At 38.3% G+C, this 27,859-nt stretch overlaps 2 protein-coding genes across 4 annotated transcripts in view; both read right to left on the bottom strand.

The window, feature by feature from the left end:
* Nucleotides 1-1,913: 1,913 nt before the first annotated feature.
* On the bottom strand, nucleotides 1,914-7,927 carry LOC143151339 (uncharacterized). The gene has a single exon (XM_076320382.1). The coding sequence runs from the start codon at nucleotides 7,925-7,927 to the stop codon at nucleotides 7,406-7,408; it is 522 nt and encodes a 173-aa protein (XP_076176497.1). The 3' UTR covers nucleotides 1,914-7,405.
* A 111-nt stretch (nucleotides 7,928-8,038) lies between these two features.
* The window catches only part of LOC143151337 (uncharacterized), a 658,936-nt gene continuing 639,115 nt past the window's right edge, over nucleotides 8,039-27,859 (bottom strand). For all 3 annotated transcript variants that reach the window (XM_076320379.1, XM_076320380.1, XM_076320381.1), the window contains one exon: nucleotides 8,039-9,700. In XM_076320379.1, coding sequence (XP_076176494.1) covers nucleotides 8,039-9,700 — 1,662 coding nt within the window. The remainder of the gene's footprint in view (nucleotides 9,701-27,859) is intronic.

The following is a 27,859-nucleotide window of genomic DNA, read 5'->3' as shown; positions in this document are numbered from 1 at the left end:
AATTTAATAAAAAAAGTGCACCGATTGGTGCATTTAAAAGTAAGATGCATAATGTTATAAAAAATAGGTGCAATTGCATTTCTTAGATTCATTATCGCATAAGAATGCATACAATTAATATTCAAACATGCTCCATTCTAAACTATTCAACTTCGCCTAATATTTGATCTACCTGCGAGCGTTTTAAAAATAAAGCTTGTCTCCGTTGCGTGGACCACCGTGTAAAATGGTGAAAAATTTCTTTTCTAAAACATTGGTGTAGAAACGTTCCATAAACACACAGTTCAAATACCACTGGTATCTAACCGATTTATCGGCAATATTGGTATCTCCAACAAACAATTTACCATAAAATGATTGGCACAAGTGTACGTGTATAAAAAAACGTTTGATTTCTACAAAGATCGAAAATGTCGAGCGTTGATTCAGTACGTCTAAAAAATAGTGTTTAAAATATTTCTGACTACCGGAAAATATTATATTTGTACATCTATGTATGTCCCGCGATATGATGATAGCAGAGTGAAAATTCGCCCTCGGGCTTCAACGAGTTTGACATGCCTGCTGGTACGATCGAATCGTGGATCGAAAATATTTAAACGAACAAATCATTCGAAACCGTGCTCGTACAAGTAACCGTGTGTCCCACGGTTTTTCTCGAAACAAGCAATCCTCGACACTAATTTTCCCGGTTTCGTCCAAACAATCGTGAACGAGTAGCCGCCGCTCGAAAACCTATTCTGGAATCGAAGCTCGGTCTGCCGGCGCTGGAATCCAGCTTCTGCATGCTCGAGAACGGTGCACGAGAGTCGATTCAAGGTGCAGTCACCTTTCTCGGCCGGGTTGACCGTGGAATTCCACAGGGTACACTCGGCCGGAAAAATAATCTGGTCGCGCAAGGTTCGCATCTTTCTCGGCTCCCTGGCTACGGACCGCAGCATTCGCGGCTGGAAACCCCGGTGCAGCTATGGCCCACGTATCTTAAAGCGATTCCATTTGTCAAACGCTTCCGCCGGACATTTTCCAACGAAGGAGCGCCGAATATCGCGCGTCGCTAACGGCCGAGCGACTTAGTTCGCGCCACGGAATGGGGAAAATTTATCTAAAAATTTATTAGAACGATGAATACTTTGCTAATTCGCGTTGATTGAGAAATATCTTCATTGGACCCTCCAGGGCAGCGTTCTTCAAAATCGGAGGGGAGGGAAGGAAATTTTGAACGTGGAAAAATATGGATGATTGAACTTTTGTTTCTATTCATTGATGGGGATTTAAAAAGTATAGGAATATATATATTTTTTTTTAATCGTTTCGAACAATCTATTCATCTTGTAGATGTACTCTTTTTTTCAGGAACTGGAATGTTGAAGGGGGTTGATTTACAAGATGTGAATCATTGCTTTGGAGCAATTTATTAAACTGTATCGATTATATTTTGACTTTTGTTCGAGTTCTCCTCTTTGAAAGATTATTGGCTGAAAAATTATATGTGATTAGGATGTAAAAGTATCGAACTTAAAAAAAAATTTGTTTAATATTTTTAACTTCCATTTGTATTCTATCGGTAGTAATGGTATAACGAATAAAATATACGCGAATGAAGATACAAGTATAGAACTGAAAAATATGTTTTCTAAGTATACATTGTATGTATTTTAAGTATATTTTTATCTTCCTTCATTTTTATTTGATTTTTAATTATCATCAACTAACTTCCGAAGAGATAGCAAACATGGATCGAAACGTTGAATCAACGAAATCAATTTATGAGACAGTTTAATAAATAGCTATGGAGAGTCTAACGACGGTATTTCTTAACCAATATATTATCAATCGATAAATAACAGAGCTAATAAAAAATATTTCTTTTTTGTTTTCAGAAAAATTTTTACCCAAATGTATGTTGTTTCTATTCAAGTGCTTAAAAGTGTTCTCGTGTTGTATTTCAGTGATTCTTAACCATCGTGCCGCGAGTGTTTGGCAACAGTTCTAATGAATTCTTATTTCTTGCAGTTTCTGAAATTGTTAGTATAATTATTCAGGATTAGGAACCGTGCCAGGTTTTTAAACTCTGACGCAAGCTTAAAAAAGTTAAGAATCACTGTTTTATTCGGTAACTACCTACGTAACAGCAATTACTTTTCGTTGGTTTCACTTTTTCGTGAAGAATACACAGGTATTTTGTAATCGTCTTGTCGGTGAATTTCAAATGTAACAGCATTCCGTATTTAGCAACCGTGGTGTAAAGAAAATTTCAAAAATGAAGGTTTCATTGGATCCCAGATAAATTTCTGTGTAAATAACAGTTTATTTGCGTAACGTGGATGGGCGAATAAATATATATTCGTTCCGTAAACGTGTACGTGTAATATTTATTCGATGTGTACGTATTAAACGTGTGCTTTCTGTTATACGGTATACAATATATAGAGTGTGAGAGGATTATGTTCGTAGTGTGTGTGATATGGTATGTAATATTTTGAATGTGTATGGTATTCGAGCAAGGTGTACATGTATGGCATGAGCTATTCGTAGGATGTCTGAGATGTATTTGTGATCATCTGTGATGTGGCCTAATTTAAACAAAAGGTGACATATCTCTCGATCAGATACCGAATAGAAATGCTACTCGACGTTACGTCGAATATAAATTACAAGAACAATGAACACTTATTAATATCATTGAATCCAAATTACAAATGAACATCAACAACAGAACGAAACTTTTGTAAGTATTCGGCACGTAAATACAGAGATTTGTTAGTTTAGATGTATTGCGAGAACAAAATTACTCGAATATGTTCATCCCTGTGTTTAGGGTTATTAGCTCAGTTCGTTGGAAAAAAAGAAAATTTCTGTGCTGGCGATTCAATTCCGATCGCACCGAGATATGTTCGATTTTTAATACAAACGAATTTAATGCGCTTCGGTTTAAAACGGAGGGTGAGAAATCGTGTTGTTTCATATTGAAAAAATTCTGTATTCGAAGCTGACACGATATCTCTCTCGTTACCAATAATGAGCTCGATAGTTATCCTAATTGTATAATCATCGAACAGAGAAACAGCGACGAGTTCGATACAAGGCGATCCACGGAAATTTATTCACACGTGCCGATTTATGTTTCGCGCAGATATATTAAATTTCGTTCTCGTTTAAAAATATATACACGTCTTACGGTCAAGAGAAACTCCCGCGAGCCCTAAACAATATAAATAATATTATTTACAATTTCAATATATCGCGTCGTAAATATTCCGTCGCGCACAGCTTTTCAGCGTCGTCTTTGATTTGAAATATTAGACGAGCGCGTCCCGCGAGATGTCGAGAGACGATCAAAGAACCTGTGTTTACATCGAACACTATTACAGCATGATTCGACAGGACACCGATATCAGATTTAGACTCGCGACGATCCGAAACAAGAAAATATCTCTGCAACAATTTCTGCTTTCAAGCGACGATATCGAGACTACCCAGTTAACTTGAAAGCGGGGCAGGTAGCGATTTTGATCTCGATTCGAGATCTAGCCACGAACGAACCGCCCAATCAGAAAAGTGGGCGTGTCTCGCATTGCACACGCCTTTACCGATGCAAAATAAAGATTTCTATATTTCTCATTATATCTCTATAATAGTAATGCTAATGGATTGGCGAGACATCGACGAGAATAAGTTGAAACACGTTTCACGCGTAAATAAAAACAATACGAATGAAGTCGTGCTTGGACTTATTTTCATCGGGAAAATATCAACAATTCGTTAGTGATACTCCCATGGAGATGTAATAAAAAATATAAATACGTCAGTTTTCATTAGTGGATGGAATTTGTGTGTATAATTGTTGGCCGTTGATTTTCCTAAAGAAGGTAAACAATGACAGATGTTTCTGTCATTTGAATCGGAGATAAAATGTGTCATTTGAAAGGGAGGATTACTATATTTGGAAATCAACGCGATTACGTGTATCGAGGGAACCCGAACGAAGTTCGATCGTTGTCGATTTCACGGCGGGTCTAAAGTTCGTTGAAATTGATAAAAATAAAATAGAACGCGTCCCAAAGTTTCGATATATCCACGAATCGTTCGTAAATTTGAGACCCTTGAGCGTCTTTCGCTCGATGAAATGGTAAATTCGCAGAAGAATTGGCAGAATACGTAGTACCTTGTAAGACACCGAGGTATTTTGATTTGCGGGACAAGTATTTCAAACGATAATTTCAGGACTTTCATCCAACGAATCTTGGCACAGATCGTGGCTGCACCGACGAGATATTAATTTTGTTCTTAAATTATGATAGTTGAGAACGACGCGTGGTTCTAGACGAACTACGTAGTCTCCGTCGTGCCTCTGTACATTAACGTCTCTATTTCTCAAAATAAAGTTCGATCGTTTAGGATACAAATTCATACGATTATAGATGTAATTCTATCAGGCGCCCTCGACGATTCGTGAGGCTTTTTTCTATTAGATTTCCCGTTTGGTGTTCAGATACGACGAACGTCGTATTTTCGAGAACACTCGACCACTTCGTTCCCTACCAGTCAAATCAAAACGTTCAATTCTGGCGTCAATACGCGCGTGTTTGCTCTGTGTATATAAATTCGGAACCAAAGCAGCTCATGGTAGTCGGGAAGATAGATCTGGAAAGGAGAACGATATTGCGAGCGGGCGTGTAATGCAAAAATCATTTCAAATATTCGAAACGCTTCAAGCTACACAGCCAGTAACACTATCCAACTTTACGAACAACGATGATTCGAAAATGGAATTTCATCGAGGAAACGTTGCTACGCATTTCGTGGAATTTTACCGAAATTGTTCAGTGTGGATTTCTGTCGAACGATGAAACTTACGATGAATAGTAGGAAATTTGTACTCGCGCACAATTGGGAAAAGTACAGGATTCGTAATTCGAAAAAAAAAAAAAAAGAAAAAATAAAGTTGACAAATTAATGTATCAAGTCTTTGGCGAGAAAACAATCATCGACTGGGTTCTACGGGGCTCTTTGTTTTTATCATTGATCGATGACATATTTTACCGAGAAATCACTTCGTTGAATCATTTGACGGACCAACGATTTTTCAACGAAGTTGAAACAGGGACAACTCAATTCTTCGCGTAAAAATCACGTTTTATGAGAGAATTATAGATTATTAAAACGACGGAATGTTTGATTACGAGTTGTTCACCGTTTTCAACGAATGAAAACCGCACAAAGTGTCGGGGGCACCTAATTCGTCAAACGGGAGTATCTTCCCTTTTGTAATACATACTCTCAACACACGCGCAATCTTTAGTAGTAGAATAGGATCAATTTGACGATGAAAACAAACGAGTATGATATAAGTTAATACTTCCGTTTAGGATCAACTTCTTACGAAACTGTAGACTGCAATATCGACGTAAACGATTACGAACGAACGATGAATTGAACTCGTTGTTGCCATTGAAAACAAAGAAAGCTCGATAAATTATAAACAAAGATTAAAGGTAGATGGAAAGTAAAATTCGTCGAATTTTAGAGAGACTGCGATAGTCGATCAAACGCGACGTTTTTCAAGGAAAAATGCACGCCATTTTGACCCGATTCTATCCGTTAAAGGTTTAAGTCCAGGATCGAGCTCTGTTTCCACGAAAGAGCCCTCCAGCTTGAGAAAGCTCGTTATACGATTACGTTCCAGATTCGTGAAGAACAGGAGAACATTCAGTTGAGCGATCACCCTGCAGCAGTCGACTCGTTGAGATTGCTTTCGAGCCTCAAAATTTCTTCCACCTTATCGCGCAGACGACGCGCCATCGAACTCGAGGTCGTCTCTTCCGGTTGTACTCGACAGTCTCGGTGTACAATTAAGTATTATATTTGAAAATACAGGAGTACGTGTCGTGAATCGTGTTCAGAATCGATCGTTAAGAACGTGGACGTTTCCTCGACGAATTCGTGAATGGTCGACGCTATTTAATTCGCAGAACGATTTTCGGTCCACGAATCCGAGTGTTTGATCGCGACTCGGGACGTTCGGTGTTTCGTTCGTCTACGGAAGAATGTAAGAAAAATTGTTCACTTCTCTTGCGAATAAAGTATGTATTTGATTCTATACTTACAAACGCGAGATATTTCTATACAAACGCGACGTAAGAGTGGCTTCAAATTAACGGAATATTCTGAATACGATTCCGAGCGACCTTTTCAAGCGACTCGTTCCCAACTGAAAAAACCGCTTGGAAATTCGCGACGGTTTCCACCACGATTACAGTCCATCTCCCGCAACGTTTCGATCGTGCGATACGCCAAGCTGCAATGTTTGTAGAAAATGTAACGGTTCTTCTTCGACTTTCGATTTGATAGTTTCACCTTGTCACCGCGGCAAAGTGACATTTACAAACGATGCGTCTCTACGGACCCGAGGATTGGGAAACCCTCATTCGGCAGATGACATTCTCACAACTTTACGTTGCACTTTTATCGTTTTCGCTTTCTTCCCCTGGTCGCGTCTCTCCCGAGCCTTTTCACAGAGACCGCTTCAAAGTCACCACCGAAACGAAAGCGATTGTTGCCGCACGTGGAAATACATCGTCGCGTAACGCGGCACGCGTGTGTGCGCTTCTTCGACGCGCGATTCTTCAAGGACGTTTCACGTTCGCGGCCTTCGTTTGCACCCGTTTCGTTTCCCCGTGTGCTTCGTACCTTGGCTCCGGAGCTACATCGCAGCGAAACGTATAGACCTATACCCGCAACTCGCAATACGCAACCGGTCGGTCTTCCGCGCGCATTGTGATATTTTCAATCACTCCTGCTCGAGTTTCTATTTCTTCTTCCTTCGGGTGGTCCTCCGTTGACCCTATACGGATGAGTCTTTGTACCCCGACGAACAACCACCGAGTCCCTCGTACGTAAAAGCAGCATCGTGTTCCTTCGGAGATCGTTCCGATCGATGACACGGGAGATTTCTCTTTGAGTTTTCGCGAGGACAGATCGACGTCACTCGGACAAATGGGGGACCCAGAGTCGTCGAGATTCGATATTAATCGGTGTTCGTCGGTCCGCATCAAAGGCTGGTAGATAGGGTAGTTTGGAATGTACCTGTATCGGTTAATTACTCGTCGATATTCTACGATACCGACGAGGTCCATCGTGATCAGTCTTCGATTTGATTTTCACCAGGTTCGCCAATTCCATCGCGAACGTGTCTTCGCTTCTTCGATCGTATCTCTCGTCGCGCGATAACGACAGTTGCGCGCGAAACGCGTGGTAAACTGGTCTTAAACCCGTCGACCGTTCGATATCTTTGTTCAACGTTCGTATTCAGTCTTCGATTCAATTCACTCGGCCTATCCACAGTTAACCATCGTCCAAGAGAGTCTCCGGCTCGATGTATTCTGCTCGCGATCCGCGCGCATCCTTACGCGCGATACGGTCCTAACTCCCCCATGTTCATACCGTCGTGCATTTCCATCTCCATCTGGGGGTCCCGGTGTTTGTCGGAGCCCCGGTGAGGTACCGACTGGACACCGACGTCACGATCGCGACTCCTCTCGCGAGCCGAGGATCTCTCCTTCTCGCGTGGGAAATGATGGTATTGATGGGTCGCGTGACCGTTCATGGGCAGGGTCGGGTAGGACGACTGACCGCAGGAGGGTTGATGTCTCGAGGGAAGCGGCGGGGGTGCATGGTGGTGTCCTGGTATGCCGTTCTGAACCCTCGAGTCGTTTTGTCCCCTCTCGGAGAGGTTCTCGGTGTCGCGGGCGGGCAAATGGGGCGGCTGCGGTGTGCGGCGGAGGGAGTGATTCGTGTAGTGCAATCTGCCGCCAGTAGAGGAGCAATTATCGCCAGCGATGCTCAATGGCGTCGAGCCGTCCTCCATCGGGCCGGTCGAGCGGTGACCGGATATACCGGAGTTGGGCAGCGTTCCCGGACGACGCATTTGCCGCACCGTCTCACCGTCGATGTAGGTGAAGCCTTCGGCGAGAGTAGTGCTGTCGTGGGGCAAGAACCAAACGCCTCCGGCTCCAGGGCTCGCCGCCCGAAGTTCTAGCTACAGTTCCGTCACTGGTATAGGCTTGATACCGGTCGCTATCTGGGAGTGTTGCTGCTGCTGTTGTTGCTGCTGTTGCTGTTGTTGCTGTTGAAGATGATGGTGGTGATGGTGGGGCGGAATCTGCTGCGACTGGGGGTGATGGTGATGGTGATGGGGATGCGCGGACCTAACGATGTACTCGTCGTCCGAGTAAGTCTTTTGATACTCGTGCTCTTTGCGAGAGATCGCCCGGTTGTTCCATTTGTAGTCCTTCAGAGCATCCCTGACGCGTCTACGACATCTATAGTAGAGGATCAATGCCAAACCCGTGAGCAGGGCGAGGCCAGCCGCGCAGAGCGTCGCCAATAAAGCTTGTTTACGTGGATCGGAGAAGGCGCAGCCCAGTTCGTCGGGTGTCATACCCTTGATGGGTTTTCCCTTCGACTCTGGCGGTTCCGCGCATATTACGGGACTCGAGTTCCTCGGGACGAGGACCTCGGCTAACCAGAGTAGGCTACAGTCGCAGACCATAGGATTCTCGCTTAAATCCAGTCGACGTAGTTCGTTCCAGGCCACCAGGGACTCGGAGAATCCGGTGAAGGCGTTGTCGCGAAGCATTAGGTGCCTCAAGTTCGGTAAACCGGCTAGGGAACCGTCCTCCATTGTCGTCAGTCGTTTGTTGCTGTTCAATACCAGGGTCTCCAGATTGGCGTTATCCGAGAAAGCTCCCCGTTCCACCGTGGTCAACAACTTCGCCGCGGATATGTCCAGTTTTTTTAGCTTCGGCAGACCTTGGAAAGCGCCCGACCTCAGAGTGGTGAAAAAGTTCTGACCCAAGGTAAGTTCCTCGAGCCGCAGTAGTACCGCTAACTGTTTCGTCGGCACTTCTCGTAGCTTGTTCCCATCCAGCTCCAATGTGCGCAGAGCGTTCAAGCCGCGAAAGGCAGCGTCACCGATGTCGTCCAAACCAGCCCCGGTGATGTCCAACACGGTCAACTGCTCCAATCCTTTGAAGGCGTCGTTAGGTAGCGAAGAGAACGCGTTCCAACCTATGTGCAACTCGGCCAGTGCGTTCAACGGGGCTAAAGCCGGCGATGGGATGGTTCTCAACTGATTGTCGTCGAGATGGAGCACCCTTAGGGTCCCCAGTTTTTGAAAAGCACCGGGCTCCACCTTCGATATACGATTTTTACCCAAATCGAGCTCCTCTAATTTCGAGAGCGAGGCAAACAGACCGTTGTTCAAACTCTCCAAGTAATTGTCGCGCAGATTCAGCACCGTCAGTGATTTTAAACCTTGGAACGTTTTCTCGGACAACGCTGAGATCTTGTTGTGCCTGAGATGCAGCTCCACCAGTTGCTTCTGCGCCTCGAAGCTCCCGTTGGGAATGGTGAACAGGTGATTACTCGAGAGATCGACGTTCTTCAGGTCACCGTAGAACTGAAACGCTGCCGCGTCCACTATCTTTATCCGATTCTCCTTCAGCACTATCCGTTGGATGCTCGGATTCAGGGCTATCGGTATGACGTCCAGGTTCGCTCCTATGCAGGACACCACGAGATTGTCGTCATCGCAGATGCAACCATTGGGACAAAACGCAGCCGTGCTGAAGGCGAACAAACCGGCTAGGACGAGCAGGTGAAACACAGCAGTCGATACCGCTACGCTGCGTCGTGGCGTCTGGAAATAATAAACAAGAAACTCTTTATTAGGAGGACTCCCCGGACGCGGCTTATCGTAAAACGTAATTTACATTAATGCTAGGTTCATTACCATACATCAATTATTTTCTACCGAGACTCCTCAGCCACAGTCGTGACTCGCACTGGCGAAAATGAGGAAACTTATTTCTGGTTTTGAAGATCGAATGGTTGGAACAATTATGTCTAAGGTTTTTGAAACGTTCGCTAGGATCGATTGTTTTTTTTTTTAAATTTTGTTGGTATCTTTGCGTGTAGGTTAACGTTAACTTTGTATCGGTGCAAGAGGATAGTTGTCGATGTAAGTTAGAACGGAATGATTTTTGTTATACGAGGAACATCGTGGATGGAATGTCCCCAATCCTCGATTTTGGCGAAACTTTGCATATTTGTAGAGCAGCCAAAAATGAAGGATAGTTTTTTCTTAACTGTGTTAACTCAAGTTCAAGAGGTGAAACTACTGTTCGAACATTCAGCTTCTTGATGCTTCCTTCAAAATTATTAGATATATGGGAAAAATTCTTTCGAACAAATCTTTTATAGTTTTGGACGAAAAACTACAATTACTTATTCCATGTTATTAATTGTCAATACGTATACCATATTTGTATAAAATGAAGATACTCACGGATAAATGTGAATTTGGAATAAAAATAGTTAACTATATAACGAATTAATAATTTTAATCTCACATTACGTTATTATTATACAAATTCCGTATAATTTAGGAAACGTAGATAACTTTATTCTTGTTAATTCTAGAAATATAATTAAATATATTAAACCTGAATAATATTTTCTTGTTGCTAATTCCAAATAAATTAGGAAGAATAACAATACTATTATGTGTCTTTTCAAACATGTTGAGAACAAAACGTGTAAAAAGAATTTTTGGATTTTCTTACTGAATTCTTTTACAGATACGTGCAAATCAGTAGCACTTTCAGGGGTAGAATAACAAGAAGTAGATGCCTCCCTCTATAAAAGAATTTCTAAAGAATACACAACAAATTTTAAAGAACATTTATAGAAATGCATAACCAAGAAAAAAATGTTTCCCTTTAAAATAAAAAGACTTTAGTCTCCTATTTGAAATTTCTGCTTCTCTCACTGTCAGAGGTAATTTCCAATTTATTCAAATATCGTTCGTAAAGGAAAGTATTTTTTTTTTTTTTATACAAAAGAACGTTACATCAAAAATCGTTACAAAGAATACTCATTAAACGAAACTAGACACCAATCGGAATTTCTGCGCTGTTTTTAACCGCGACGAAACAGCCGAGCGCGAGCGATGGACAAACTTTGCAGTATTTCCGCAAAATTAGGACTTTTCTTAATCGTGCTTGGTTTCTGCGAGTATGTCATCAAATTATTTAGCAAACGCGGTCGGCAATTTGCTCGCGAGCCCCGTGCGTGTTCCCACCGAGTCTGCTGAAATGCTCGAATAAATAATATCAAAGCACGTTCAGGAGCCTTGATTCATTAAATAGTAGCTGAATCTCGTAATACAGCTGAAATGGAAAATGTGCAATGGGGTCAAGCGGGCTGGTGACCCCACGGGTTAGTTCGGTATTGCGAGTGCATAATCCTTTCCTAATGACATGCCTGTTTTTAGCTTTAATATAGCTGACACGCCGCAATCGTGCCTGGCGAAGATCTAGTCCACGCGTGTATATTTCCCGCGCATTTCGTGTTCAAATTAACACACGTATCACGTGGGACCTGAATTTCCTGAAACGCTCGATTCAGCTTAGATTATTTCGAAACGAATCATTCGGAGCTCGCTTCAACGATGTGCATTGTTCCATGAACGATTCACAATAGTTGTCGAATAAATGACTCTTTTCCTAAGCGATGTCTGCCCCATTGTTCATTAGACAGCTTTCTATTAACTTTGTACATTATTTATCCTCCAAGATGGGTAAATCCTACAGTAGTAGTTCGGTTCTTGGTGGAATTTACGGAACCTTTATCCAAAGAAATAATTTATAAGGGAAAGAATTAAAGATTGAAAATGTCTTATCAAAGTACTAGGTTTTAGTACTTTTTTATATTAAATTATGGTTAGATTTTGTAGAGAATATTTATGAGAGAATGATACTTTACTTCAAACTCAGTTTGACACCAATCTTCGTAAACGCAGACGGAAATACTTTGCACAATCTTAATCAAATATTTGTAAACTCGTTTTTTGACAAAACTGAGCTTAGTTTGGGAAAATTTTGACTTACATTTTCAACTTTTATTTTTCACAGTGTGTAAAAATATTTTAATATTCACGGTGACTCCCTCCTTCTTTCGTTTTGGTAAAACTTTGTAGGTTTGAACAGCGAACAAAATTAAGAGATACGTACTTATTCTTTTCTTTTCGGCTATGGGAGCCCATGTGTAAGGAATGGGAACTTTTCTCCAAAGTTACACACAATGAAGCTTTTTACATAAATTCTTGATGGTTTTTCACGGAAAATGTTAATGAAATTAAAAGAAATTAATTCATCTTTTACCCTCCTATTCTTTCAAATACTGCTCTAGTACCAACGGTTCGTTTTTTACTTTTACGCATGTTATCAAACAATTTGGACTTTCAATCTGTTGGCCTATATACATTTACTTTTTAAGTTATTTTCAGTATTGCAATATAGAAATAAGCACCAAAATTGTGAATAAATATCCGTAATTAAATTTCTCAATTAATAATTTAGTGACACAAGATTAATAGATATCATGAACCATTACCAGTTTCAATTTTAGTTTATTTCAAGCAAAATAGTTTCTTTCTGAACAATTTAAGTATAAAAGCGTTCTCTGTAAATGGAGTTTCGTATTCTACCCCAATTCAAAGGTATGTGTAGTCGAATTAAAAGAATGGAGGCATCTTTCGAGTACTTTAGGAATCACAAATATATACATATTTCTTTTAAGTAACACTATAATCTTGACAGAAAATAATATAGTAACTTTAGTATAGTTAGACCGGTACAATCATAAATCTGGTAAAATGAAAAAAAGCATCGGTTTTTCGCACATGAAATTTTGGAATTTTCGACGATACTTTCCCTGTTTTTATAATTTTATTAAACATATTTGCATAAAATTTCTTCTTTGTCCAGCGAGAGGGTTTTCTAATCGAAATTTTTAAAACCAACGGTGAATTGTTCAGTAACTAATCGTATATTTGTTTTGAAGCTGTATGAATTTCATTGAAAATCGCCATTGCGCTACAATTCAATTTAAATTCTCAGAAGAGACATGTATACTCGAATATGGCTTCGAACCATTGTTCGTTTTTCTTCACAATCTACCATTCTGTATTGAAATAAACGATAAAATAACTGTCGTGTCGTTTTCAGGTAGCTTTGAACTTTAAACCGGTATACGTACGTGAATTGTGGAAAATGTTAGGGGTTCAAGCCAAATCGATCACTTCGCATAGATTGATGTCAGAGTATTTGTTGAAATTAAAATATGTTGTACTTCGAGTGGAATTCGATTTCGAATTTACTTAAAAAATAAATGAACACCGAAGGTTGCAATTTTTGCCTATTTTTACGAAACTGGGCTGCACAAATGACTCTTTATCTCCGAAACTACTTTTCTAATCGAGTTCTTCTTTCTCTGTTTCATCGAGAAAGATCTATCTTTCGAAATAAACTTTCATTCACATCGAAATAATCGTTCTTGACATACAAAAAATAATAAACAACTTTTTAGTTTGTAAGTATCGAATCAAAGTGCACTGGTTAATAATCCCGATAAAAATATGCCATGATTCTTTGAAACTTCCTTTACGAAACGAGTCATTTCTAGAATGGGCATTTCACAATTAACATCTCAACGAGCTGTTAAAAGTTGCGACGCGGCCCAGTTTCAGGTAACTGACCCACGAGCATAACTGCTACGGTCGACCCTACCATTCTCTCGCGTTATATTTTTTCACTGATATTTACGATAAAATCGAAATTGGCATATCTCACAGTTCATATCGATTTAAGCAATGGATATACATGAAATTGCCTATTTCGTATAATAAAATATTTTTCATTCATCATCCTTCTATTCAGGTAGAATCTTCAGTATAGAAGTAATAAACAAAATGATTGTTGAGATTTTATCCGATCAACACTTTTACTCAAAATGATAGTATGCTTGTAAAGTTCTATAAATGATCAGGTATTGCATTTAAGAGTACTTTGTTTTCCGGGACTCTTCTGTATAGTATTATATAGTATTGTGCATTTCTGCTATCTGCAAATATATGAGTGCATTTTTAAAAATGATGAATTCGGAAGGTGTTACTGGAAATGATTCAATTATTTTTATTTTTTTTACAGGAGATGCGTACATCTCTGGCGGTTGTTGTGTGAAATTACTCTGTGAGAAAAATACAAAACAGACCGAAATTGCATTATACGAATCAGGGCCATCTCGGGAGTGAAGAATATCAGTAATACTACAACAGAAAGCAATTCGACGTCAATCGATCGAATTGAGATGGTGAGTTCTATGAATACATTATTGTTATCTGTAGAGAACTACCATTAACGCGTTGAACTCTAAGATCTAACGAGGGAAGGACCCTATAATTGCACCACTTCGATTCTAACCACCTTTTGTAGGATGATATAGTAATAGGTTGTTCAATAAATTGTGATATAGTAATAGGTTGTTCAATAAATTGTGATATAGTAATAGGTTGTTCAATAAATTGTGATATAGTAATAGGTTGTTCAAAAATGTCGTTCGATAAAACTTATCGAGCAACATAATACTATACTGTTCAATAAATTTTATCGAACGACAAAACTCATTGAACAACTTATATATATATATATATATACATACCTAGTATATGTTACTCAACTCGTAGTACAAGCTGAAAGAAAGTGAATCTACATAAAAAAATAAGTCGAAAATGTAGAGTAATATTTTTTCGTACAGTAGAGTACGAATAAATGAAAGATTTATTCGAAATAGATTATACTATTTTCGAATAAATCGATGTTAAAGATTCGTGGAGTATACTCCACGTACATTGGATTATGTTTTAGACTAGTATTCATTGCGTTTGTGCTTATGGCTTGTTATCACATCCGATTCGAAAGAAATTGATTTCAATAAATATTCATTAGTATCGAAAGTAAGAAATCGGAATAGTAATTCGAATAGCAGAGTGATGATATATCGTTAGACGTAGGCACGAGTGAGATTATTATATGCAAGTGTTTATAAGCCAAATTGCAACGAAGCCTATAACATAGTTCAGGGTACGTGTACTCCACGAATCTTTAACATCTCTGCATTCGAAAATGAAGCTTTGTGCGAGAAAAATGTCACTCTATGTTATCGACTTAGTTTTGCATGCAAAATCACCTCCTTTTCGCTTGTATCATCAGTTCGTGGTACAAGTAATAGTAAAATATCAGCCATAGGTTATTTGATAGCTTTAAAAATATAATTAATTAAAGTTACATAATCAGTCGTATATTATACTACGAGTGCAGGTGTTTAGTATTAGAAGCCACAAGAGAAGTGACACGTTGCGTGATTTGTAAATCGAAAGTCCAACGATCTAATCTCGGTTGAATAAATCCTTTTGTCATTAGTTTCTTTTCTTCCATTTCTCTATAATTTTATTGCGATGACATTCTGCACGATTCAGGATGATAATTATCGTATACGTAGGAAGAACACAAAAATGTTCGGCATTAAGAACACATAACAAAGGCTTATTCATAATATTTAAATTGTTTAGTTTCTACGTCGTTTTTAAGTCCAGCTATGTATTGTAAATTGCTTCTGAAAATTCCAATGTATAAATATTTTGAAGAAGTATGAACATCATGAGTGCAAACAATCCAGCTATCTCCATTTCAACGTTACTTGTTACAGATTGTATATTTAACTAATAGAAACATGGAGTCAAAATGTTTATACATTGAAATTTTCGAAAGCAGTCCACGGTGCACAGTCGAAGAAGTTTGTTGACATTTTATAATTGTGCGAAAATACAGTAAATTCATATTATACTATGAATGAATGTGTTACGTTTAAAAGAATACGTTGATAATGGAAAAAGTTAAATCCATCGAATCGATCGTAAATGATGGAAGAGAAAATAGCAGAAACATTCGTTTCGATTATTTCGGACCATTAGTCGATCGACAAAGAGGGATTGTTACTTAAAGATGAAATTCAAAGTGAAACACGAAGAGGAATATTCAGGCACGTGTAGTGATAAAAAATTAATCTCGTTCTCGATCTTTTCAGTAGTCAATGACAGTAAAGTGTCGTTTGAAATGAAAAAAAAGTAGTTACATTGACAGAGTTGCATCTCAATTGGTTGTTGGAAAGTTTACGTATAAAAATAACGAAATTATTGTTTAAGAGACATCAATTGGCAAGGTGGAAAATTAAATCAGAGGAGGTGAAAACCAACTAGATATATATATATATATATATATATATATATATATATATATATATATATATATATATATAATTTATCGGTTAGAACTTTGCAACAGTATGTTATGGCAGCAACATTTAAATTAATTTCAATAAAATTTTCTTTCGTAATATCGAATCATGGGTTTACACGAATTAAGAAAGCATATAAAATGAAACAAAGGCACGTTACACAATATGTAAGTAATAAAGACCGTGAAATTGTTGATAATATCTGAAAATCAACAGACATTTTTCATAGACCAACAGCAGACATCGTTAAAAATTACGACTTAGATTTTGCGATCGATAAAGATAAAATTGCATGCGAGTACTGAGTAAATATGCATTGTGCTTTATCATATTAAGGAGAAAAATCAACGGAAGTTTGTATTAAAAATATTTGAAAAGTTACACAAATGTGTACATATAAATATATATCGCACATGTTCTCTAACATGATCAAAAAAATTGCTGCGAAAAGTGTTCCCCTACTTGCATGAAAGAAACGAATTATTTTCTAACCATACAATTTATTCGTAAGTAAAAAATGAACAATTTTGAACGTTGAATTCCTAGTCAGGGCAAACAAACTTCGCGATATACGATAAAATGTTCATCGACGAAAATAAATTATCCACTTGTGAACTAAAAACTATTCCATCAAAATGTACATCGCTCTGTCAACCTTGGAACGTACATTTTTATAGACAGATAAAAAATTATGTAGTACGATTTCCGAAACACGATCCCACAAAACTGTACACATTAATTCATCAACAATTGCAAACACCGATTTATTTGAACACGATTAAATATGCATGATTTACTTCCAAAAAAGTTTCAACAAGAGAAATATTTTTAAACGCGGTTTTTACGAGTAGACGACATCTACACTCACGATAAATCACTAGGTATGTAACTTTAATTAATTTACAGATAATATCTTTGAAACTACCGGTTAACCACGGCTAATATTTTACGCCTACCATTAGAGATACGTATTCCATAGTTCTACAAAAGATCGAAATGGTACAATAGGGGGCCTTCCCTTGTGAGAAACGGACAATCGGGGAAGGATAATAGATCGCGTCCATAAAATACTGAAATGAAGTTTATGTTCAAGGTACTTCGAGTAATACCGTAGTATCGTGGAGTATTTGGAAAATTTACACAGAATTTATCACTATGACCCGCTAACTGTAGCCTATAACTGTTCATTGCGATGTTCATTACAAAGTGCCCACATTAGAAATTACTTGTTTCGTGAAGAAAGCTACAAACAAACGGAGCATATTTCTTTTAAGATTTACACCCAATGCACTTTGACTTCAAATACGCAAAAGAAAAATTTGTTCGTAATATTAACGATGCAAAATTTGTTTCGAAAAGCCCGATCCATCACGAAGAAAATAAAAAGAACTCAACACGGTTAACAGTTTCGAAGACAATAATTCGTGTACAAACGTCCCGTAGTTTCTCAACGAATTCGAAACCTGCGAAAGAATGACTTGCACGCCTAATTTCGCACGGATTACGAGATACGAACCAATTTCGTTGAAACGCCAGAACTAGACTACGAAAACTGATCGATTCGACGTGGAACGAGCCGAACAACGTTTGTGAAACTGTATCGTCTGCAAGAACAATTAACGAGGAAAATAAGTTTACCTTGTACCCTCGATTATCGTAGCGCCCAATATGTTAGCTCACCGTTACTCGTTATTAGAAAGACCGCAATGCTGACGTCGCGTCGTTGCTAATTCTGATGGCATCGAGCGTCGAGAGTCACGAGAGCAATACGTTAATCGATCAGAAACGCGACAGCGGTAATGGTGACCGTTTAATAACGATAATGGTCGCTTTTATTGCAGCGAAACCGGCCAATAAAAATTTACAAGCGGTCGAAATAGGGTGGGGACCCTTCGCTAAAAGCGGCTTTGCAGTCTGACCTAATATGAATTATAATAGGATTAGCTGAGATAACGGCACGGTTACTCGCTGTTGCGTGAGTTCACGAGCATATAATTATGATGGCGTTGGGATGCTAATAGCGTATTGTTTCGGTCACGGAAACAACGAGCAACGTTATTCCGCCGTGTTTGGTTAAATTATCTTATGTTAATTCGAAGTCGTGTTTAGAGTCGGTCTCGATTCAAAATCCAGGCTAGCGAAAGATATCACGAAGAATGTATACTAGGTTGTTCGATTAGTTTTGTCGTTTTTTACATTGTAAAGGAAAAATACTACGATACTTGAACTTTGAATAACTGTTACGGAATAACTATAATGATAATGTATCGGGTACGTTCAACCATGCGAATTTATATTAATACGAATGACGAAGAAAAATAAACATTCGAGGAGGTTCCACGATAACGAGACCCTTTTACAAATTTCGCGCCGGATAAATGGGATTGACTACCATCCACAAAGTACGCAACAATGTCACAGACGGAACCTCAATAACGTCGTTAAACAAAAAAGGTATAGTTATATATAGGTATATATATATATATATATAGGTATAGTTGAATAACTAATTACGGAATAACTTAATTATACGAACGAGTCGACGGATCTACATGAAACTTTACATATGTTCATCTTTATTGATGATATTAGCAGAATCTCAATTTCTTATCGAACGACAAAACTTATTGTGCAATCTATTATGTTCGTAACAGTATAAGATACGGAAAAAAAGTTTTATGGTGTTTAATATCCTGTAAAATGTCCCAGTTCGTCGTTCCAAATTTTGGAAACAGGAAAAGTTGTTCCAACGTACTGTAGAACATCAAATGCCACAAGACTTTGTATTAAACTTCTTTTCCATAGGTATCTTGTATAGTTTCGAAGATATGTACGATAATACGTAAACTGATGTGTTTTTTGTTTAAATATTGTTGGCCGAATCGTCGAGTCTTCCGTGTTTAACGAAGGAATATAGAAGGAAAAAATAACAACGACGAGGCTCGGGGAACCTAATCGTTAAATGTGCCTGGAGATTAATTAGACTGGAAGATTTTCTTTTTGTTCAGAGTTTAAGGTCGCATCACCCTACTGGGTTATCAGTGACCACATTTATTTGTCATTCTTTTGATGTGCAATAGATACTATTTTAGGTCGTACAGATTTAGGTCCTCTAGGACATACTCTACGATTCTTATACATGATTTTTCTATGTGTAATATATACGATAAATTTTTAATGTTACGTTTGTTTCTCTTTTCATTCTGGACAGATGGATAGAAAATGTTCTATAGTTATTTGTACATTGCACAAGTCGCAGACATTTGAATTTAATTTCGTTACAAGGTGTTTATGGTTGAGATTTGTGTGTCCAATTCTAAGCTTTGTTACAACTGATCGACCTTTTTTGTTTAACGACGTTATTGAGGTTCTGTCTGTGACATTGTTGCGGACTTTGTGGATAGTAGATAATCTCGTTACAAGGTGTTTATGGTTGAGATTTGTGTGTCCAATTCTAAGCTTTGTTACAACTGATCGACCTTTTTTGTTTAACGACGTTATTGAGGTTCTGTCTGTGACATTGTTGCGGACTTTGTGGATAGTAGATAATCTCGTTACAAGGTGTTTATGGTTGAGATTTGTGTGTCCAATTCTAAGCTTTGTTACAACTGATCGACCTTTTTTGTTTAACGACGTTATTGAGGTTCTGTCTGTGACATTGTTGCGGACTTTGTGGATAGTAGATAATCTCGTTACAAGGTGTTTATGGTTGAGATTTGTGTGTCCAATTCTAAGCTTTGTTACAACTGATCGACCTTTTTTGTTTAACGACGTTATTGAGGTTCTGTCTGGGACATTGTTGGGGACTTTGTGGATAGTAGATAATCTCGTTACAAGGTGTTTATGGTTGAGATTTGTGTGTCCAATTCTAAGCTTTGTTACAACTGATCGACCTTTTTTGTTTAACGACGTTATTGAGGTTCTGTCTGCGACATTGTTGCGGACTTTGTGGATGGTAGTCAATCTCATTTATCCGGCGCGAAATTTGTAAAAGGGTCTCGTTATCGTGGAACCTCCTCGAATGTTTATTTTTCTTCGTCATTCGTATTAATATAAATTCGCATGGTTGAACCCGATACATTATCATTATCATGCATATCAGATCGGCAATTAATCGCGATGAAAATAATAAACGCGCGCAGACCTATACGAACTCGCATTATTTTTGCCACGGTTAGCAAATATCATTCGGGAGCATTAATTCCGTCACTTCAATATTACCATAAATACAATAACGGCGCGTTGTCGAGATTTTATCGAACCCTCGTTTTCTCTCGCACGCGAATATGGATTTATTCGTACAGTTACGCAAATTTTCTCTTTCGCCTGATTTCCAAGATTTACGAGCGTATTTTTCTAATACTTGAAGTCGATGACGAGAAGTTACACAAACAAATACAATTTCGTAAATAAATTACAAAATGAGATCGCTCGACGAAACTCTGTGGATATTAGTTACAGTAAAATCGGGAGGCACGCTCGAGTGGTATAAAAGTTGATATAACTTTGTTTTTGCTTCAATTCGTTGATGTCGAACGGCACAAAGGAAGGAGAAAGACTTTACTCTTGTTCGTTTAATCTCCTTTTTGGTTTGTTCTGTCTACTTATGCGCACTCTTTCCACGTTTCAGTTACTTTACGACTTCAACAACTTACCGCGCTCACCGGCTATGCACAGTTTTCATTTTGCACGACAAATGTACTTCGGGGAGAATTTTATGAAATGCTTCTAACAAGGGAAGTTAGGGGGAGGGGGGGAGGGGCGGAGAAATTTAGAAAATTTTGCAACATCGTGTGCGAGCAAAGTAGTTCACTTACAACGCGAAACCATTTCTCGTCGGTGCTGCAATATGGCCTGAAAAGGTCAAATTAACGATCGAAACAAATATAGAGTTTTTTAAACAAAAGTTACTTCTTCTTACTTCTACAAAACTGCGTGTAAATAATTATCGTAAATGCCAGGCTTTTCGAGTTACCCTTACCAACAACCGTCACAGCCGAATAAAAGTATTTCGAACATTGTAAAATCGGTTTTGTAAAGTTCGAGTTTTCAGCGGTCAAATCAGATTTTAGCTTAAACGGATTGTTGAAAAATAGGTGGCGTTTAAAATAACATTGAAAGTACCGAAATAAAGATACAATCTGTTCCATTCTCTGTTCAAAATCTAATGCCTTGGAAATTATATTTTTATTTCCATTTTTAAAGTTTATTACTTCAAGGTTTGTTACCTTTTTCAAAGAGTATTGTATTTTTCTGGTGACATTCGGTTAGGTAAAACGTGTCGAATTCAACGATATACGATATAATAATATTCAAGCTCGTTGTATGTTTTATATCTAGTCTCTTATGACCTTGAAAAATTATTGTATCGTAAACCGTGATATTTACATTATTTTTATTCGACAAAATATAAAAAGAAGGCACAGAAGATCATTTAAAAAAATCAAGTAGACCTTCGAGTAATCTCTGTGCAATAAAAAATAAAAATATAATTTTCACTCTGCCAGATTGTTTCTGAAAAATCACATAGCAAATTTATTTGATCAAAATGTTTTTGTTTGCAATTGTTTTATTAAAACTACATCTAAAATTCAAATCTTTCTAGGCATAAGTAGTATTGCACAGCGTAGTATTACATACTAGTATTACATTGCACAGTGGGGCCCGAAAAGAAAGCAAAAATTGTAAAAAAATTGCACACTTCAATAAGATACTAATATCAAGTTCAATTTTAATTAATTCTAATCCCAGAACCGGCTAAAAAATAAATTAAATATCCATTAAGACTTCGTATTCATTTTTTTGCAGACCATTAAACCGAGGGCATTTCTATTGTTTTTTCTTATTACTTTTCGAAAAAAAAAAAAAATCCCCCGGTACAAATACCAAAGTTCGATAAAAGTTCTGGTTCGAGCGATATTTCGAACGTAACTCGCGACACCCTGTACGTTTACGTACAGAGAACAGAATACAAGATATTATATCGGTAACATCCAACGTGTCGTCGCTCAACGTCCACGATTCAATCGGTCACGAATCATTAATTTGCTACGAGGTGTCCAATCGTGCATTGTCGCGATCGTTGGTAAGCTGGCCTTTACAACCAGCCTAAATCCTTTGAACAGCGAACGTTTCTTCGAGGTAAAACCATCTCCGTGCAACAATCTCGCGTTTCGAAAGCGTCCATCGTGTACCGAGGACGCGACAAAGGACGCTGTACCGGGTACATGGGTACGGTTCGAGAGCTTTTTGTCTTAATTACGTGTCATTACGTGCAACTAATTGCAGGCAGATAACGTGGTGAGAATACACCAGACGTCTCGACTTATCGCTCGCACTAATCATACCGGGTTCCGACGGACCACGCTGAAGAGCCTGCAGTCGCAGAGGTGGTGGTTGCAACTCGACAGAGGGAGAGGGATAATGTCACACGTACCACCGGTTTCAGGGCGAACACGTCAGATTTAACTGGATGTAATTAGTGATTACAAATTACCCTTTTGTCCATTAACGCGGCCACGATACGTGTGCCGGACTCGCGCGGCCGTTGCCGCTGTAAATGAACATCACCGTGCTTAGGATATTACGTCCTCGGATGAAATTATTCCCGAGCATCTACAAAGGAAACGTCCCGAGACGTCTTAACCTCTTTGTGCACGAGCGGGATCTCCCAAACCTCATCCGTGTCGTTCTATCGCCATCGTATGTATTCTTTCGTCATCTCGTTTATGAAAATTTCTATTTTATTCTGACGAAAATAACACGATGCGTGAAACAATACTCTGATCGATCGTAACGGTTATATCGAAACATTTCAGAGTTAACAACTTTTGTTACTTGGACAGTTGAACTAGCGATGATGAACTTGTTATCATTCGTATCGGACGACGTACGTATCTTCGAAGTTAGATGAGGAAAGGGTAAATTAATTAATCGAGTTAGTTGTTTATTTTGATAACTGTCCACGAATATTGCAGGCTGAGTTACAGTTAATAATTGAGTAATTTTTAAAAGTTTGAAACGAGTCTAGTAGTTCTAACGTTGAAGTGTTCTTCCAACGACTACAAACTCGAGATCTTTGGGTCGAACGTGTCTCGAATGTATCGAACTGGTGTTTTTCATTTTATAATGCAACGAGAGAGGTAAGGAAATATAGAAGCGCTTAATTGTATTTATTATAGAAGCTTCAATTGTAAAAGAAAAAAGTCATTAGAGTTAAATTGGGACTCTCGGGCCCAGCGTAGCACAGAATCTCTGCGTTGCGTTCATAATTCAGAATTATAATGTACACTTGTATGTCGCGTCACCTACCACCACTCTTTCAACTTGAAATCTAACTTATTTCTTTGGCTACGTTCTTCAGACCCAACCTGTCCCAAAGTTGATACAATATTTCACGTATGCACAGAGCGGTTAATAGACCTAAACACTTTCCTTTGCAGATTATACTCTCACACGATTATATCGTGTTTTTAGCCTTCAAGGTTTACGACCTGGAGGTGTTTGTAAGACGTGGGAGATCAGCGTGTGGACACCTTGTAAAGACTTGTGAAAAAAGGGACTCAAGGGTCGCCCAATTGAGGAGAAAAATACAAATTCTCCAATTTTGCTTCGTCAACGTAGTGTGTACGAAAAGTCGAAGTTTTTCTTTCTAAACAATACAATATTATATTCGTTGATTAATTAGTCTCTTAAATAAACAATATAGATTTGTCTCGTTCGAGCATATCTTAACTTTTTCAATTCTGACAGCCCTTCTGAGGCTTGCACTTATCGCACCGTGTATAAATTTTCCTTCCCTTTTGTTTCCTTTTTCTTGTCTATAACATTATTCTTAAGTAATTTGTTTATTCCATTGCGATTACTTTCTTCTAAAATGTTCTCCATACAACATTCTTTCGTCGTATTCCTCCATAATTTCCCTCACACGAGATACATTTCCTTCTATCCTCTTCAGTCCAATATTTATTCTTTTCTTCAACGTTTCATATATTATTCCGATTAATGATTTTTTATCATTAGTCTTCCCCTGTTTGTCAAAATACCCTCGAATCGAACCGTATCCAAGATACATTTACATACACACCAATTACAAACATTACGTTTGCACATGGAAAAGTTTCGAGGAACCAGTTAGTATTTTTGACGCAATTTTTCTACGAAGTAATACTTATTTGCTTCGGTAACTCGTTAGTAACCCGAATCCTCGTCGACCGCTGCTCGTAGATAACGCTGAGGCTCCGAGCCAGCTGTTTCAGGAAGTGTCGGTGGGAGGGGCAACTTTGTAACAACTTGAGGGGCACAATTTGTAACAACGTGAAGGACATTACTGTATTCCTCGTCGCTATTAATTTCTCGTCGCAGGCACAACGAATACGTAGCTTTGTTTCTTTGCGAAAACACTTCGTACGATTCGAGGATGAAGCTTTGTAGATATTTTTCTCAACCCCTCCACCCTCTCCCACCCACGTCTCTCTTCTCTCTTTCCCTTTCTCGTTCATTTTCACGAACGTGGAATAGTTATCAGAGTTACGGGAACGGGGACAGTCTCGATGCTGTCACATTCGTTGAAGCGTTTCGGGAAGCGAGTTATTTGCGTCGCCGTGCAACGTTTTCTTTTTTTCTTCGGACGAAATATCGGGGAGACGAACGACGAAAAATTGGGAAAACCGAACAAGCTCGTTCGTAAACTGCAACCATTTAACGCGTTCGCGAGCCAGGCGAAAAGTAGGCCAACACGTATAAAGCTGAAAACGTGGAGAATGTATGTTCGAGTTCCCCCTTTACCACGGTAAGGTGAAGTCGGATAAAAGGGGAAGTAGAAGCTGATATTTTATATTCACGTACCTCTTGAAATATTAAAAGACGGAAAGTTTCAATTCGATGGAATCCCAGTTTGGCAGCGTTTCCTTGCAACAAAGCTTTCGAGTTATCCGCAAAGTTCTCGCGGGCAAAGAAGCGCGAACGTTTCTTTGATTGTTTGAAGAAGTGGTTGATAAATTTCGTCCTCGGTATCTTTACGTAAAATTATAATGCAACTGTAACTCGTAGAAGAAGAAACGATGCTTTTAATTCGAATTCAACCGCTGTAAGTTTATAACATAAATAAAAGAAAAACAAAGAACGAAGCATTTTTTGTAATCAGAGCATCGGGTTAACGGGATATTTAAGGAAAAACTTGAAATGTACTGTACACGTGCCAGAAGATTACGTTTGGAGTTATGAGACATCTATGGTGATGGCGAACAGATGCAATTTTCTTGCCCGCGTATTGTAGTTTATTTCAATCTTTTGATATTTCGCGTAGACTCTCTTCAGAATGTAGATCGTAGATAGTAAAATGACGATAGATAGTAAATCGTGATCCTGGATACGTACATAAATATTCTCGTTTCGTTTCAAAGTGTATCACGTGAATCCATACAGTACGAATTGAGAGTTTCAAAACGCGACGAAGCTTAAGAAAATGTATAAAAATATTCCTTAATAATCGCGATATTAATTACAACGAGAAGAAATAAATAAGAGTTCAAGACACTTAATTTGAGACACTTGTGCTTCGATTTCTATTTCGAGAACAGGCATATAATTGCGTTTCGACGTAAATTATTTATTTGTGCCCTCGTAGCATATTTTTATTAAACTTCTCTGAATAGGGTCGGTCTCCAACTTCTCGCCTCGTGTTTCATTTAGCCCCGTCTTACCTGGCACGAGTTTCTAAGTAACTTTTCCTGGTCGTATTCTTAATTCAGAACACGTCACACGTGTACAACGCTGGAAAGATTTTTTTTCCTCCCAAAGAGTACGTTTATTTCGCCGTGAAACCACGATTGCGTGTATTTAACGCAGAATTGTAAACGCGTCGGGAAATTCACTCGCCGCATCAACTTCCGAAAGCGCATCGAGAAATATACGCGCATTTCTACCCGGCAGGACACGGACAATCGTAAAGAAAATAAATTGAACTCTGGTTTTCGTATCGTGCAATGAATAGCGCGTAACAAATGTTGTCGGGTCCCGATTACTTTTATATTTCTTACAAATGAATCGTACACCTCTCGTTTGCACTTTAATTATATCTTTGTACCTTTGTATTTTCAAAGCAAATATTCAGCGAATATAATTCGAATACCATTTGAATATTTTACGTAACGATAACGAATCTAGATATTCGTAGCATTTGAGTTGTCCCTCGATTTAGAGAATAGGAATCGTTTTGTAACCGAGACAATTTCGAAACGTTTCTTTACGAAATGACACATTTCAAGATGTATTTATGATTCAATTATTAAAAAAAAATTTTGATTATATGTAAATATTACGTGCAGCTCGAAAGAATGATGTGCATACTTTTTTTTTCAAGTATGTATTATCTATATGTATATGTATTGTGCAGAGATGATTCGTTGGTTAGACAACTCGATTGGTTGATGAAGAACATCGAGAGAGAGTAATACTGAACGACAAATTTGACGTTTCTTGGCCTAGATATGTAACTAGATATTGCAACAATATTACAATTAAATATAATTTTAATTTTTCCTTACCCTGCAAATCTTCCGACAAGCTCCTATCATCTTCGCTATCCTCAGAAGTTCTATCTTCTACGTTTAAATTCAAACTGTACATTGCAAATTCCAATACGATATCTTTGTGAACTTAGTTATAATATTACAATGAGAACTAACAACTGTAATATTACTTAAATATGCGAAAAGTAAAATTAAATTTTCAATTGTAATTGAAAATTATACTACATGCATCGTTCGATGTTCACTCAACGACTGCTCCGAAGAAACTGATACACTGAACATTGAGAGAAGTCACAATCTTAAATGCGACGTTTATTTATCCTACCATTTCTTCGAACCCTTAAAAAGAGTTTGCTTATCGTTAAATACCAGAGTTACATTTTACTTTTCATAGTACAGACAGTCGCTCTTTGTAGACACGTAGATTATAAATTTTTCTTTTATCAATCATCGATTTTACTTATTGCAAAAGTTTATCCACACGTGTGAACTAACAGTCGGCCAATGCCAAATATATAAATACTTTCTTATTTGAATAACAATATTCAAAGTTTACTCGCACCATTCGAATACTTAAACGCTCAGAGTTTATTCGTACCATTCGAATATCTATAAAATATTCGAATATTAAATTAACCGAACAGTTCCAAGCCTAAATGGAACGATGGTTTTACAACTACAGAAAAATTTGCTGAATCGCCTCGCAAATCGGTTTATCGAACAATCTAATGCCGTAGGTTTCCCCGAGGACCGAGTGCTGTTCGAAAACTTTTAGGTATAAACGTTTGGCGCATCGGTGTATGTATGTCATTGGCCCACGGTTCGAGGGTGTACGTAAACTTTGGAGAGGTGAAACACCATTTACAGGGATATAAAAACGCTTGAACTCTGGCTAACATTTATCGCGAAACGAGGATCACGTCAAACCCCTTACTTTTCACTTATTACGAGAACCTTCGAATTAATTTTTAAACGTATTTCTACAAAGAGAATTGCCCGAATCAATTTACCATTTGAATTTTATACAAATAAATCGATCGATGAAATTACTACCAATTGTCACTTCGACTCGCTTTTGATAAATCGGAACGTTTCGACTTTAAGCCGAATTTTGGTCACGATATGACTTT

The sequence above is a fragment of the Ptiloglossa arizonensis genome, chromosome 9, assembly GCF_051014685.1.
Source record: "Ptiloglossa arizonensis isolate GNS036 chromosome 9, iyPtiAriz1_principal, whole genome shotgun sequence".
NCBI lineage: Eukaryota > Metazoa > Arthropoda > Insecta > Hymenoptera > Colletidae > Ptiloglossa > Ptiloglossa arizonensis.
This window is presented reverse-complemented; position numbering and strand designations above follow the sequence as displayed.